Genomic DNA, 13,967 nt, shown 5'->3' with positions numbered 1-13,967 from the left:
CTATCAGTGTACCAACTCAGGGCCATGAGGCTGCTTCATTTGATGAGAAACGGCATGCTTTGTATTTTTACATTTGGGCCCCTGGGGCCCGTGACCTTTGACCTCTGGGGCCAAGATGGGCAAAGGATAAATCTGATGGGTAGGGCCCATAAGTGTACCACATATGGGCCCTGTGGCCCTTGTAGTTTTAGCGCTAGCCTTGACAGAATGTTGTGTTTGATGGAGGAGAAGAGGAGAAGAAACCATAGAATGGCAATATACCCGTTCATGCTTCGCATGCGGGTATAAATACTTGATATGCTATCTGCTGCTGATGAGGGTGTGGATGACAAACTTGGAATGCTATCTACTACTGATCAGGGCTGTCAACTTTTTGGAATTGCTTGGCGTGAGACAGAGGCGTACCGGGATTTGCCGACTCCAATGTTCATTTTGTACCATGATTATTTGAGCCACGGCGCTCGAGACAGTGAAAAGCGGGGGGGTAGGGGTAACAAATTATTCATGACGATGCGTGAGATTTTACTCATTTTGCGTGAGATTTACTACCTAGGCGTGAGATTATACTACCTTGGCGTGTGACCGTGAGAAAGTGCCCCAATGCGTGAGACTCACAGCCAATGCGTGAGAGTTGACAGCCCTGCTACTGATTAGGGTGTAGATGACATACTTGGTATGCTATCTACTGCTGATGAGGGTGTGGATGACATACTTGGTAAGCTATCTACTGCTAATGAGGGTGTGGATGACATTCGGTATGCGATCTACTACTGATGATGGTATGGATGACATACCTGGTATGCTATCTACTGCTGATGAGGGTGTGGATGACATACTTGGTATGCTATCTACTGCTGATGAGGTTGTGGATGACATACTTGGTATGTTATTTACTGCTGATGAGGGTGTGGATGACATACTTGGTATGCTATCTACTGCTGATAAGGGTGTGGATGACATACTTGGTATGCTATCTAAAGCTGATGAGGATGTGGATGACATACCTGGTATGCTATCTACTGCTGATAAGGGTGTGGATGACATAATTGGTATGCTATCAACTGCTGATGAATTTGAACCCGGAAGTAGGTGATTCTTCTTAAGTTCCCAGCTGATTTTTAAGGTATTTTCACTGATAATTCCAAAAAACGTCCGTTTTGAAAAATGCAACGCCGCAAGGGCGTTTAATATAAACAACAGGGTATACACTGAGACAAATAACAACCATGCCATAGATCAATGTTACAAATTACAATGTATATTTTTTTTTATTACATTTGGCCCTGAGGCACATATGGTCAAGTTTATCACAGCCACCATTCATTAACAACTGATTATAAAGTGGAATGTAAATTTCAAATAAATAAACAATATAGAATGTATTTCATACATTTTTTAATCTACTGAATAAACACAAGACAACACCATGACATAATTATGTGGTGTGATCAAGCAAGATCAGTCTGAAATAAGGGATATTCAATTTTCAATTAGTATTAAGAATTGGTAAAGCTACATTTGCAGAAAACCCTATTGAAATTGAACATTTAGTTCCAAGGATATGAACAGTTGGAAGTGTTTCCCAACTATATGCAACAAAATTATTTTCTATGTTTGGCTATATGTGACCCCTCGGCACAACTGAGCCCTGAAGTCGCCAATCATCATTTTTGAGATATTCAACCAAAATATTCTGCTTGAAATTAGCTTTAAAATGATGTATATCATGTCTATAGTACTTGACATTTAAGTAGTGAAAAATCAATAAAACAGTCAATAAAACCCTTGTTTCCTATTGTTTATTGTTAAGTTTGATGGAGCATATCTCAATAGTGGCATAGCTTTGCTCCAAAGCCAACCTATTTTCCATCCAATTGAAAGAAAAAATGAAAAACCATGCCATATGCCCTCTGACACTAATAGTAAAGGCTGGCGGCTCGGTGAGTGGGCTTTCGCGGTTGGTGGGTTTGTAGACCAATATCTTAGGGAGACAGTGATCATAGTCTTTACTGCATAGTGGCCATATACTTGTTGGTGACTTATGTAGCTTGCCAATAGTGAAGCTTGCCTTCGGCAAACTCTGTACCATGTACATGTACTGCTGGGAGTGGTATTAATTTTTTACAGAATGGTCTAAACCAGGCAGGGATCATATACATTTTCTTTAAAAATACCAGTCACTTGCTTGGGTTTATTTTACTTGGGGATCACTGGATCTTCTAAGGTACTGCGAGGGCTCTGATCAAGAGCTATAGTGGCACTGGCGACATCCGGGCTCAGTTGTGCCGAGGGGTCACATATCTGAAAATATTATATCCGACTTCCGACTGATTTTGCTTGATCACATCACATATATTAAAAAGAATAACAGTACATTGTAAGTTATATTGATCATACCAATGTTCTACCCATGAAAAAAACCCAAAATATTAACTTTTTTTCCCATCAATTTTACCATCTTTAATTAATAAAAGCTATTTTATTTTCAAGTTAGGGAGTGGTTATTATTTACACTGGTGGGATGGAGATTTAAGGGGGAATGTGAATTTTGCTTGTGAGCAAAAAAATATTGGCAGGAAAGGGGGGAACGTGACATTTTAAATGCAGAATTTCATAAAATAAGGGTAATGAGGAATTTTTCATCGATTTTTTTTTAATTTGGCATAAATAGTGACTGGTCACTTATACAAAATTAGCAGATTCAACATAAATCTCTCAATCAGGCCAAAAAAATATTAGTACCAGTATTATTTGTAATAAACGCCTGGGCGTTGCATTTTTCCAAAAGGGGCGTTTATTGGAAGTGAATTGTCTGTGAAAAAACTTAAAATTGTGTTCTATTTCCAAGGTGCTCCTATTAAAAGGAGGGAATTACATTATACGTATGATGGCGGCGCACACGGAAAATGATATTTTCGTGGGAAATACAACAAAATTACACCTGTAAGTGCATGGAATTAGTGAAATTCTACCATAATTAGGCAATGAAATGGATGGGAGTTGAGTCATAATAGGGTTTGTCCGTTCAATTTTACGATCGTGACTGACATGACTGATCCAAATTTTAAGCTTACCTACACGATATGGCATGGAAATGTTTGCATTTTTGTCCATTTTTCACAGGAAAATTGGAGGGGGCGTTTATTAGAGGGGGGAGCGTTTATTACAAACAATACGGTATACATCAAATTAAGTTAAGTCAAATAGAAAATGGTGATATACATGTACATTGTACATTTGAAACGTACAAACTTAGTATAGTTACACTTGCAAGAATGTTTAACAATTAATTTCAAATAAAAGTTACAATATTTATCTCCATAAACCATTTGGAGCCACATTTATATGTTTAACTAATTACAAAATGTTGACAAAAATCCTTCAAAATTATACAATCTATACAAGTTTCATCACATGAAATATTTCTTGCTACTTTTTTTACATGTACATGATTTCATTATTTAACCACATGGGCACTACTGGCTGAATTATCCACCTCTATGAACTAATTTGGTTGGTTACAAAAAGGCCTATATCACATATTGAGCCAATCACAGATATGGTAAGAATTAGTGAGAAGATTAAAATTACAGAGAGATAAAAGCTATATTTTGATTGGTTACTCAGATGAGCATATTATGTAATTAACCAATCAGGAGCATTTTAAGAAAGGCAGTAGTGGCCATGAGGTTAGGTCAAGCAAGTAACTCTTCAGATACTCTTTTCTTTGAACAAGTTCATCTGGATTGTTGTTAAAATGGTATTGAAGGTTCATTATATCAAATCCAGTTGTAAAAGATGGTATATCTTCAGATACTCGTTTGTAATGAAAACAACACTGCAAAAAATTTGAAAATATAATGCGACATTATCATGAATTGAAAATAAAAGAGTTTCTTTCCACCTAGAAGCTGAAATACCCCTGGTTCAAAAGCAAATTGGATGCTAGTAAGTTGTGCTCCGGCAGCCGAGTTGCCTACTGGCAGGTAGCAGGTGGAATCCCACTTGTGACCTTGATATTAACAAAACAGTCATTTACATTCTGCAATCTACATGCATAAATCCTTCACAAATAGTTCCAACTTCTCTTAAGCATGCTCCTTACTCTTAGAACTCACAAGATACCAGCTTCATGTATACTTCTTACTTAAAATACACCAGGAATTAGTTTCGTTTATCTCAGGGGAGGCATCATGCTAGCAAACCATCTGGGGATATGTGGAATGTTGAGCAAAAAATTACTCAAGATTTTTCTCCCTTTTTTAATCTTATACATGGTACCAGGCTGAGAAAAATGTCTCACTTGACCAGCCATATGTGATGCGATCAAGCAAAATCAGTCGGAACTCGGCAATAATAAATTTTCAGTTTCTTATAGGATAGTAAAAAAGATTTACAAAGCTGGATTTTGCAGAAACCCCCATTGAAATTGAACAACCAGTTCCAAAGATATGAGCAATTAAAGCGCTTCCAAAACAATAGGAAACAAAAGGAAATATTGCCTTTGTTTGGCTATATCTCAAAATCAATATTTCCAAGTTCCGACTGATTTTGCTTGATCGCATCACATATGTCTAGCTATCACATGACAGGGTCATTCGCCTGTTGAAATTGGATGATATCAGTATTAGATTTGAATCAAAAAATTCTTTACATCCTAGTTAATGCTCTTTTAGAGAAGTCCATTAATCTCCATCGTAACCAAAATTACGCTTTTCAACACCACCTGTGTAAAAGTCCTTGTTTTATGTAAGATAAATGTATTTACCACATGGTACAGGATTATGCTCAACATCAATTGCCTTGACTGTAACTGACACCCAGCCTCCCTCCAATCATCCTAGTAAGGACACATCCTGAGGATGCCAGTAGAGGAGCCCTGTAGAAGATATGTGAACCGACACGGCGAATGAGCCGTAAATTCCTCCCCGGTCAATTTTGTTTTATTTCGTGTTTAGAAATTATACATCATAAGCTTTAAAATGGTATATCATTTGACTTCAAACGATATCCAGAAGCAAGGTTATGGTTTGTTAAACTTTGCTCCTTCAACAAAATGGTAGCTTCTTTCGTTTCTATGTGTGACTCTTTTTCCACATTGCTGGCAATAAATATCTAACAGTCCTAATTAGCGGTCATTTCAAATCATTCCCAAGTCAACGAGGTTTAAGAAAGTTCTCTCATTGTTAATTGTTGGTTATACAAACTTAAACAAAATACTTTGCCTGATAACCCACCACTTGAACAGGATTTAACCAAAACAAACAAAGACCAGCGCTATTAAATATTCTATAGCCATTTAAGGTAGAAGCTTATTATCCACTTCAACAATAGGATTATTGATTGGTGTTTGACTATCAAAATGAGAAAGATGTCGCTACCAGCTTAAGTTACCGATGAATATGACCTTCATACACATTTTACACTGTAACTCAGAATACAATTTAGGGAATTTACGGCTCATTCATGCTGTACAGTCACATATGGTGTTTACGTTCCATCACATGGCAAAAGGAGATCAGGGTAACAAAGGACAAGCTATCTGAAGCTGTTGGGGATACCAACAACGATTTATAACCAGATGCTACTGCCTCCTCAGCTATGGATTGCGGTGCCTGACTCAAGCTTGTAATCGCCTGTTCCAGGGGTAGCGCTAACTTGAGCCATGGGGTCATGGGCGCATTCTTTTAGCCTTTGGCGCACAAAATTACAATGTAGAGGTTGCTAAAGGGTCATTTGAACCCTTTATTTCTATTGTATTGGATCCATAATTTCACAAAATTTGAAATTTGTTTGAAAACCTAGCGCTACCCCTGGCCTGCTCTGCAGTTGCTAAATATGATTGAGTTAAAATTCTTCCTTCTACCTGTAATAATGTGTGATGTGATCAAGCAAAATCAGTCAGAACTCGGAAATATTGATTTTGAGATATAACCAAACAAAGGAAATATTTCCTTTTGTTTCCTCTTGTTTTGGAAACTCTTTAATTGCTCATATCTTTGGAACTGGTTGTTCAATTTCAATGGGGTTTTCTGCAAAATGCAGCTTTGTAAATGCTTTTTACTATCCTATAAGAAACTGAAAATTCAATATTTCCAAGTTCCGACTTATTTTGCTTGATCGCATCACATGTTACTCATTTTATGATGTAAGAGACACAAGTGTTGGCAGTTTTGACTTTAGCCCCTACTTAACCTGCTCTTAGCTCCCCTAGCATTACAAAATATAAAACTAAAATTCTACAAAAAAGTTGAGACTAATATACTAAAGGATTCAGAAACCTCTGCTATCTTGTATTACTATTTTTGAATTTGTATCAGGAGTCTTGTTACTTAGAACCAATTAGCCCTTGTGGAAACATTCATTGAAGAACAAAATTTTCTTTAACGTAACACAGATTTTCACATGGTATATTTTTTAATATCACTGGATCTTGATCAGGTAGATTAGAAAAAAAGTGCCAAAATAATGATGAGAATATTTCCCACAATACATTCGGAGAGCTAAAAATGATATTATCTTTTTAAGTTCTATTATAGTTTAATTTGAATAAAAGTATAAATATCTAATTATAAATACTAATTATACCCAACACTGAATTTGACTCCAGTCAGTGACATATTTGGCTGCCACTGATACAGTGATTTTACCAGACTCAGTGTAAGTTTCTCATCCTGTTAGTATATTTGTCCCAGGAATATCAAACCTACAATGTTAGAGCTCTTTCTTATGTTTCTGATGATGTTTTCTCTTCTTATGCTGTTTCCCTAGCAATACAATCCTGGATAGTTGTGACTTAAATATGCCTTCTGCATGAGTAACTGTAAGAAGAAGTAGAAAAATGGACCTTGAGATGAGTTTTCATATGCAGAATTTTGGACATAAATCTAATACCAGAACTTACTTTTTGCAACTTTACGTCTGGAACCACCAGACCAGACTTCATCAGTCAACTGAGCCTTTGGTCTGGTATGTTAGGCAGGTCAGTTGCCTGATGAAGTCTGGTGGTTCCAGAGGCAACGTTTCCAAGTTGCAAAAAGTAAGTTCCTGTATTAGATTTATTTAGTTTTAAAATTATTTTTCCAACAGTTACTTTTTTGGCGCAGTATACAATTAGCAGGGTGTACTGATCATTATGGGAGGGTGGTCTGATCATAACACAATATTTTCTACCTCAAAAGAGACTGTGCCAGGCTTCGAGTTTTTAAAATACCAGGCATGCAATTGCAATAAATCACACTCCTTAAAATGTTACGGCAAGCTGTCAGGTGTATAACACTATAGCTGTTAAGAGTCTGGCAGATTTTATAAGGTGAGCATTTGGGATGGGCAACTGAAGGTGAACCCTCCGTGAGTATTACACCCCTTCAAACTCAAAGACTGCTTTTTGTCAAGGAGTCTAAATATAAACACAAGTTTGGGTAAAAAGTTCCAATTTGCAGTTCAGCAAATCAGGTACGTTTCACACAGAAATCAGGGAGGTAATGCGTACAAAACCTGCCTGAATCACATTTGTTTGTAAGTAAGATTGTAGGAATGTACGCAAAATTCATTACTTTTCACGGAGCCTCCCTGAGAATTAGGGAGGGTTGGCATCTCTGAATTTGAGAAAATTCTAGGAATAGTTTTTTACTTTTTTAGGGTATTGGCCTTTTGTTTTAACTATTGACCAAATAAAGCCAAAAATAAGGCTTTTTACTATTTTTGGCTAAAAAGGTATTTTTTAGTCCAAATTGGCCTTATTTGGGTGGTGTGAATGATAACTTACCTGCATGTTTCTCTTTATCTACAACATATTCTTCTGATTGTAATGTGGCACCTCCAGGACCCTATAAAAATTTAAAAAATGCAAAAATATGAAAATATTTACTTAGTTATTTTAAAGGAGGATGGTCTGGTTTCATCATCAGGGTTGTAGCTACGCTGGGCGGCAGTGGGCGGACCCGCCCGGCACTTTTAATTTCCACCCGGCACTCAATTTAATTTTGAGCCCAAATACCCGGCACTCCAGTCTCAAATGTTTCAAAATCAATGAACAATCAGTATAAAAATGAGCAATTCTTATCAAAATTTCAATTTTTTTACCATTTCATATAAATTTCACCCGGCACTAAAATTTGCCTAGCTATAACCCTGTTCATCATGTTGTTTTCACCAGCCGCTTGATTGTAGGCCTTTCTAGCCAAGCTAACACACAGTGAAGCGTCCAGGTTCCCATATTTTAGAAGGGCAATATGTACATCTACATGTCTCTACCACTTGTTAATAACTTGAAAATATTTTGATCCATAGTGTAAAGTTTTCCCCCTACAAGGAGACAAGACCCTGGAGGAGTAGGGTTCATAGCGTATGTTTATACTGAATGCACAGCAATACTTGATATTTTTTACCCACTATTTATTGGATACGACACCACAACTACTTGTTTCTACTGAGACCAAGAAAGCTGTGCCTCGCATGATGTATAGCAATTTTTTTACGGGTAAGCCGTAACTAAGTACAACATATTTTTATGACCACAAGGCATCACAGTCATATTTGTTTTCCATGCAATTGACTACTTTTCCCGCAATCTCATGCAAAATCAGCTATTTTGCTCTGTGCAATTTGCCATTTTTTTGTGGAATTTGCTATTTTTTTGTGGTCCTGCATGGAACCTATTTTACTCACATATAATTCTACATCTTCTAACTGAGCTCCTGTCAAGGCCAATTCAAATTGTAGAAAAAACAGGTATGACTCCCGCCTGGTCTGTACACGCACAAGTGAAAGTGTGGTCATCAGAACTTTTCAAGCTGAACTGCCATTCCTACATCAATATACAACATGACTGAGTAATAATTACAATTCTTGTATTCATAACAATTAAAATTGGCATGCAAGCTTGATACATGGTTACAATGATGGTGATAGAATACATTCCATATACTATGATGCCTGAAGACTTGGAACAAGTCTAAACATTCCAGGTCTTCATACTGTAGGCCTACATACAAAGCTATACAGGCCTACTGGTTTTAGATTTAGCCTCGAACTAATTACTTATTGCCAAGGCAGTACGTAGCATAGCTAGGGGGCAAAGGGAGCAGCTACCCCCTCCCCACCCCCCACCCCCGTGCTGGTGTTCCCCCCTGTAAGAAGTCTTTGTTTTTGGACGGTTTGGACCCCTTAAATTACAAGTGGAAATTGACCAACAGGAGCAGGATTTTACGATGCACAGAAGCATAAATTATGTAAATCCTTTGCCAAGTTGCTCTGCTCATAATAAAATTTTGTCATTGTCAATACCAAAAAGGAACCAATTATGACACAGAAAAAATAAGAAATCTAGCCAATAGAGCATTCCAAAATCATGAAAATAACCTGTTAAATACGGGACTGAAAACCATATTGTTAATACAATAAAGAAGTTTTGAACCGACATATTGTGTAGGCAAGTTATTTTGTGAACTCTAAATCTGCATTTGATCATTTTCAAAGTTCAGAACTTCGGACCCCTTAAAATTCTCATTGGACCCCTTTTGAGCTTGCGTTATCCCTCTTGTAGGGTATGTTTGTTAATTTAAGTAGGCCTATGGTACATTACAAACGTGTAAAAATCAGAATTTTATCACTAAATCTACTGAAAATCATACAGAAACAAATGAATTTTAAACAAAAAAACAACAAATATACCTCATCTGTCCCTCCTTGCACTGCATAGGTAAAGCTGCACACTACATTACGCTGAGGAGAGAAAGAGAGAAAAACAACTTTAATATCTCCTAGATGATGTATGTTCAATGTACTTACTTCTTCTCTGCATAAAGCATGCACATCGATTGTTTAACAGCTACCTATGAACCTGTTCTGTCACATGACATCGTCAGCTCGTCATGTGACATCCCAGATCAATAACTCAATCACCATCAGTTTGAAAAAGACACAGAGTCGTCGTGTCGAAAGCTCACGTAAGTGAACAATTTTAGTTGTGTGTATAGGTTTAAACTCTACCAATAGATTGTTTAACATGTTCATTTGCACAAAAAATAGATACAAATTTTAGTTTTCACCATCTGTCTGTCTGTCTGTTTAAAGTCCCGGAGGAACTCAGCAGGGGCAATTGCCATCACGCCCAGGGGGGGGGGGGGCACTCCCACTTTGGAGGTGACGCGTATGTAGGGCTGTTCACCCAAAGTCAAAGACCCTTACAAAGAAATTTGAAGCCATTTAGAACTAGAAATTCGATTTTCGAGGTTTCTGTGGCGCTTTTTCGGTTCTCACCCAAAGATTCCATTTAATAAAAAGGTCATTCTCTCACCCAATCATGCAATGACCCCATATTTTTTAATATTTTTGCTCTCACCGAATTTCCCGGGGGTGCCAGTTGAACCGTCAATGAAGTCATCACCGACCAAAATTTCGCGGTAAAAGGGTATCTTTTTAAGCATAGGCCACGTCCCGCTGGATGCGAAAAGGGTCTCAATTTTGGTGTTTTCTGGAAAAAAGGGTACCTTTTTACAATAGATATGTCGGCGCTTTTGGGTTCATGAAAAATCAAAGTCCAGCATTTGACGTCAGCCGCTGTTTTGGCTCCTGATTGTAAACAACTTCTTACTCCCGGGCCTGTAAGTGTAATATATTAGTCTTGTGCCCGGTCTTGTACCATGATTAAAACTCGGTGATGTTTGTGCATGCTGCCGAAGCGGGCTGCGTAGAGACGGGCGAGAGACTACTTAATTTTGTACAAGGTACAGATACTGTGTAATCGGAATGGATTACGACATACGCTTGACTGCTGAACCAGATATGACAGGAACCATGCCTTTTGGAAATCGTGAAGTGACATTTGCCATCGCTGTTTGTCACCCGCGCAAAAACGAAGTTAAACGGGGAAAAAAGTGCTTTATATTTCAGATTTCAGAGCTTAGCGCGGATCATGGATTCGCCCGGATTCAGCACTGAAATTAAAGGTAAATAGCTACGCTTATTAAGAAAATGCAATCACGTTTTTCATCGCTTTTGCTGATGTTTCTTGCTTTCTACTCCCGGGTTTCTACTTCCGATTGTGTGCCGCGGGTTGTGTACCATTCAAAAACACACCAGTCCATGTACTTGTACTAATTGGATACCAATGAAATGATTGCAGCTTGTTTGTTGTGTATGACCACAATTTTGTGTTAAGGATGATATTCCAGGCTATTTCATATTATAACAGAAATTGTATGTAAAGGGATTGGAAATACACTAGGTAAATATTGCTTTCTACCTTCGTCAGTGAAAAGGGTCATTGGGACATGTAAGGTCAGTGATATGGGTACCTTTGTTTGCACCATGGCTGTGGTCAGTGATTTGGGTATCCTTTTTTCATAGCAGGTCAGTGGTAAGGGTTACCTTTCAGCCCTTGGGCATGTCAGTGTTTTGGGTGAAAAATAAAAGTGTCTGGTCAGTGATGACAACATGCAATGGTATATGAGTGGCACCCCCGGGCCGAATTTACAATCAAGACTCACAAGTTTGTCAACTGCATTACACAATTATCCAAGATTGAGAATGCATTAGACTTCTCAGAAAAAACGGGGTTTCTACCTATGGCGCTCTAGCTGAAATACAGCAAGATAATGTAAGATAGTAAATGTAAATCTGTATTTTTAGTACACACGCATCATGATTATTGCCATGGTTGTCGAATTCGACAGGCTTACTATTCTTCGTTCCACTGTTGTGACCTTTCCACCGGGTTTGACATCGAAAGATTCTTCAAAGATTGATTCTGCTGCAATAAGTGTACATAAGCTACTTGTTAGTAGCAAATAAATAACCCCAGCTTTAATCATTGCCACAAATAATCGTGAAATCCGCTTTGCAGCATACGATACCATTTTGCTGGATTTTGTACACGTCGACCAAGTTCAACAGTGTTTCCAAAACATGTCAGGCCCTATCGCGTGCGTTGATCTGATCTTGCAAAGGCTCACAATCACAAATTAACACACACAAAAATCGCCAACGCGAAATTGATTTTAAAGGGTATTTTAGGTATATTTTTTGCTTATACTGTGTTTTATCGATCTTATCCTAATATTTTTTTATAAATACTATATTTCTCTGTCCCGGGATAACAGTTCGAAGTCGCCCAATTCAGTTACCAATTTACGAGTATGGCAACCCTGACAATAACATTGTGTATTTTGGTAATAAAAATTCCTTTAAAAAAGGAATGGGCGCTCGATGGGAACTTTGATAGTTCTTTTGATGTGATGTGCTGAAATGTCACGATTGGAAAAGTCAGAAGTGACTGTCTTCTTTAAACCAAGAGGATTGGTTTCAAATAAAAAATAAAGCTTAGGTTATCAGTGGTATTGTTAGGCAGTGGTAGCCTATACCGTAACATATTTGGGGTGGGGTCCCGGGTGGGGTGGGCGGTAATGCAGAATTATTCTATTCACTGAGAATTAGTATCGTAATCAATTCGTCAGGATTGTTGTTTCCCAACAGAGTTATTTATTTCTGCATTGAAAGGAGACAAGAATAGAGAAGGGTATGAACAGGTGTTATTTATTGATTTTTTTAGTTAATACTGAAAAGATATGATAAACCTAAACATGGTAGGCCTAGTACAAGACTACCACTTATAGCATGATTGTTGAAATAGATCATAAGAACTATAAGTTGTTCAAGGTGACTTATAAATATTAATGTACATGTATGCGCATTAGTCATATCCAATAATAAAGTATAAATTGTGAATTGTTCATATAGGGATTTGTTTGTCATTTTGTATAAGGCCCAAAGTAAAAAATTTATTAATGTATTAATGTTCTAGGCCTATATCTATATGCCTATGTCACAAAATGTATTTGTTTATTTTGTTATACTTGTTTATAATTTGTTTATTTTGTTGCTAGTGGCCCAGTTGGGTGTTGGGTATAAACTGGTTTAAGTAATACAAAGATCTCGGTTTATGTGGCGTTTTTTATGAGTCCATTAATTTTGTATTTTAAACAAAATATAACGGGCTTATCATAAGATTTTACGGATTTTGTTTCTTTTTCAACATAATTAGCTCTACAATTGCATTGAATAACGTTAACAACGAATGTCAAATGCAAACCTCAAACATTAAACTATTACAATCATGGGTTTAGGAATTAGGATGACACATTTTATGGCAAATGATTAAAAATTGATATTTTTGATATTTAACAGTACTCGAAGTAAACTTTATAAATCTGATGATTTATAGGTTACTTAAAGTGTGTGTAGGTGGGATGAAAAGCCGACGATCAATTGAGAAGGTTGATCTTTCGTATTGAAAATATGGATTTTTTCCCCCAAACACCAAAAAAATAGGTCTTTTGGGGAAAAAATCCATATTTTCAATATGAAAGGTCAAAATGTTCAATTGATCGTCGGCTTTTCCTCCCAGCTACATACACTTTAAGAATATCATTAGATTTATAAAATTTACTTCGAGGACTGTTATATCAAAAATGTGAAAAATATCAAATTTTAATCATTTGTCATAAAATTTGTATTATATCGTTAATTTCAAAAAATGAAAATTATTTGATATCAGAAAGACATTCTTCGTATTCAGAATGCAATTCGATATGTCTGATGTGCTCTCATGTCCCACAAAATATACTGTCGAAACGCTCAAAACGCTCATTCCAGATCCCTTAACATAACTGTTAAATTGTTGGTCTAAAGTATATAGTAAAAGTATACATTATTTAGAATGGCAAAGACTTGATAAATTCATCTGTGAGGTAAAATTTGGGCCAAACGGCTCATTTTTGGCCCAACATCCCCTCAAACGGGTTTTTGGCCCACTCCTTTTTAGTTAAACGTATAAACAAAAAATTCTTGGGCCAATTTTTTTTTTTTTATTAATTTTTAAAAACTAGATAAAAGTATCTAGGAAACGATATTTTATTTTTATTCTTTGAGAAATTTGCACCAAAAATGGTCAAAAAATTATTAAT

The 13,967-nt window shown here is 36.9% G+C and overlaps 1 protein-coding gene across 1 annotated transcript; it reads right to left on the bottom strand.

The window, feature by feature from the left end:
- Window positions 1-2,890: 2,890 nt before the first annotated feature.
- LOC140171887 (myeloid-derived growth factor-like) lies at window positions 2,891-11,908 on the bottom strand. Its single transcript, XM_072195230.1, has 5 exons — window positions 11,685-11,908; window positions 9,676-9,726; window positions 8,671-8,809; window positions 7,769-7,829; window positions 2,891-6,821 (listed from the first exon to the last, which is right to left on the bottom strand). The coding sequence occupies exons 3-5, from the start codon at window positions 8,779-8,781 to the stop codon at window positions 6,715-6,717; spliced, it is 279 nt and encodes a 92-aa protein (XP_072051331.1). The 5' UTR covers window positions 8,782-8,809; window positions 9,676-9,726; window positions 11,685-11,908; the 3' UTR covers window positions 2,891-6,714.
- Between the last annotated feature and the right edge of the window lie 2,059 nt (window positions 11,909-13,967).

This window comes from Amphiura filiformis, chromosome 15 (assembly GCF_039555335.1).
Source record: "Amphiura filiformis chromosome 15, Afil_fr2py, whole genome shotgun sequence".
Taxonomy (NCBI): domain Eukaryota; kingdom Metazoa; phylum Echinodermata; class Ophiuroidea; order Amphilepidida; family Amphiuridae; genus Amphiura; species Amphiura filiformis.
This window is presented reverse-complemented; position numbering and strand designations above follow the sequence as displayed.

Coding starts and splice junctions, on each gene's coding strand:
- LOC140171887 (XM_072195230.1), bottom strand. CDS start 8,781: ATGACCACACTTTCACTTGTGCGTGTACAGACCAGGCGGGAGTCATAC. Junction 7,830..8,670: donor TAGAAGATGTAGAATTATAT/GTGAGTAAAATA, acceptor AAATTTTTATAG/GGTCCTGGAGGTGCCACATT. Junction 6,822..7,768: donor AGATAAAGAGAAACATGCAG/GTAAGTTATCAT, acceptor TTCTTCTTACAG/TTACTCATGCAGAAGGCATA.